Genomic DNA, 1020 nt, shown 5'->3' with positions numbered 1-1020 from the left:
GAAAAATAATTGGCATAATAATTACGCTTAAAACGATGGCTTGTATGCACATGCTGATTACACATTAAAACAAAACAACGTGACACATGTGTGGGTGTCACACATGAAGGATCTGAATACTTCCTTCCATCGCTGGTTCTTTCCACTCCTGGAGGAAGTGACATCAGCCTACCCAGAAGCAGCGGGGAGTCCTGGTCGTGGTCCTGGCTGTCCGGCTGGGCTCCGTGTTGGAGGAGGAAGGAGGCGTTTTCTATCAGACCTCCTTCTACTGCCAGAAGGAGAGGAGTCTGACCACGAAGAGTCCGACTCTGCACAGAGTCTGAGCCTGAAACTGGACAATGGGATGAGTTGCTGTTTGATCTGATAAAACCTGTGTACCATTAATGGGGGGGGGGGGTTATGTTTTTGTAAACCGGAATCAGTAAAGTGGATAAAAACCGTTGAGTGTGAGCTCCAGGATGTTTTGGTTGCTCTGAGCTGCTGCTTCGTGCAGAGGGGTCCAACCTCGGCTGTCTGTCTGGGAAAACATGGCTCTGTGCCGGACACTTAGATCCTTCAAGAGCTTCTCATCACCTGCAGGGATGGAGGGACAGCGACTGTTAATATTTACAATTCTGTCCCTTTATATCACCACTAGGAGGGGCCAATGTCATTTTCCCCCCTACATTCAAGATTCAAAATCCTTCCCACAATGGGGACATGCACACTGTTGCGGCAGCAAGGGATGACAGGATTTGTAGAAGACACAGATTAGCACACAATGCTAAATGTAATTAAAGAGAATAAATACTCAAATGTATTTACAGTGTGTGAACACGTCTTAAAGATGAACACAGGACAAGTGATTAACAGAATGGACATGTACGCTGTAATCTCAGTTGGACTTTAAGAGACATTTAGTGTGGAGACATTAAACACTTTTTACAGCCAGCCACCGTAAACCAAGGCAGGAAACCATTGAGTCAAGTTAAAGGTGCTCTAAGCAATGTCATGTGTTCTAGGCTACAACATGTGTTGTCA

General features: G+C 45.7%; 1 protein-coding gene across 1 annotated transcript in view; it reads right to left on the bottom strand.

Annotated features, from left to right (window-relative positions):
• The window catches only part of LOC117943386 (dynein heavy chain 12, axonemal-like), a 7500-nt gene that overhangs the window by 6289 nt on the left and 191 nt on the right, over positions 1-1020 (bottom strand). Inside the window, exons 2-3 of the mRNA XM_034869474.1 lie at positions 439-596; positions 173-331 (exon numbers count right to left, since the gene is read on the bottom strand). Of these exons, the coding sequence (XP_034725365.1) occupies positions 173-331; positions 439-596 (317 nt within the window). The remainder of the gene's footprint in view (positions 1-172; positions 332-438; positions 597-1020) is intronic.

The sequence above is a fragment of the Etheostoma cragini genome, chromosome 4 (genome assembly GCF_013103735.1).
Source record: "Etheostoma cragini isolate CJK2018 chromosome 4, CSU_Ecrag_1.0, whole genome shotgun sequence".
NCBI lineage: Eukaryota > Metazoa > Chordata > Actinopteri > Perciformes > Percidae > Etheostoma > Etheostoma cragini.
This window is presented reverse-complemented; position numbering and strand designations above follow the sequence as displayed.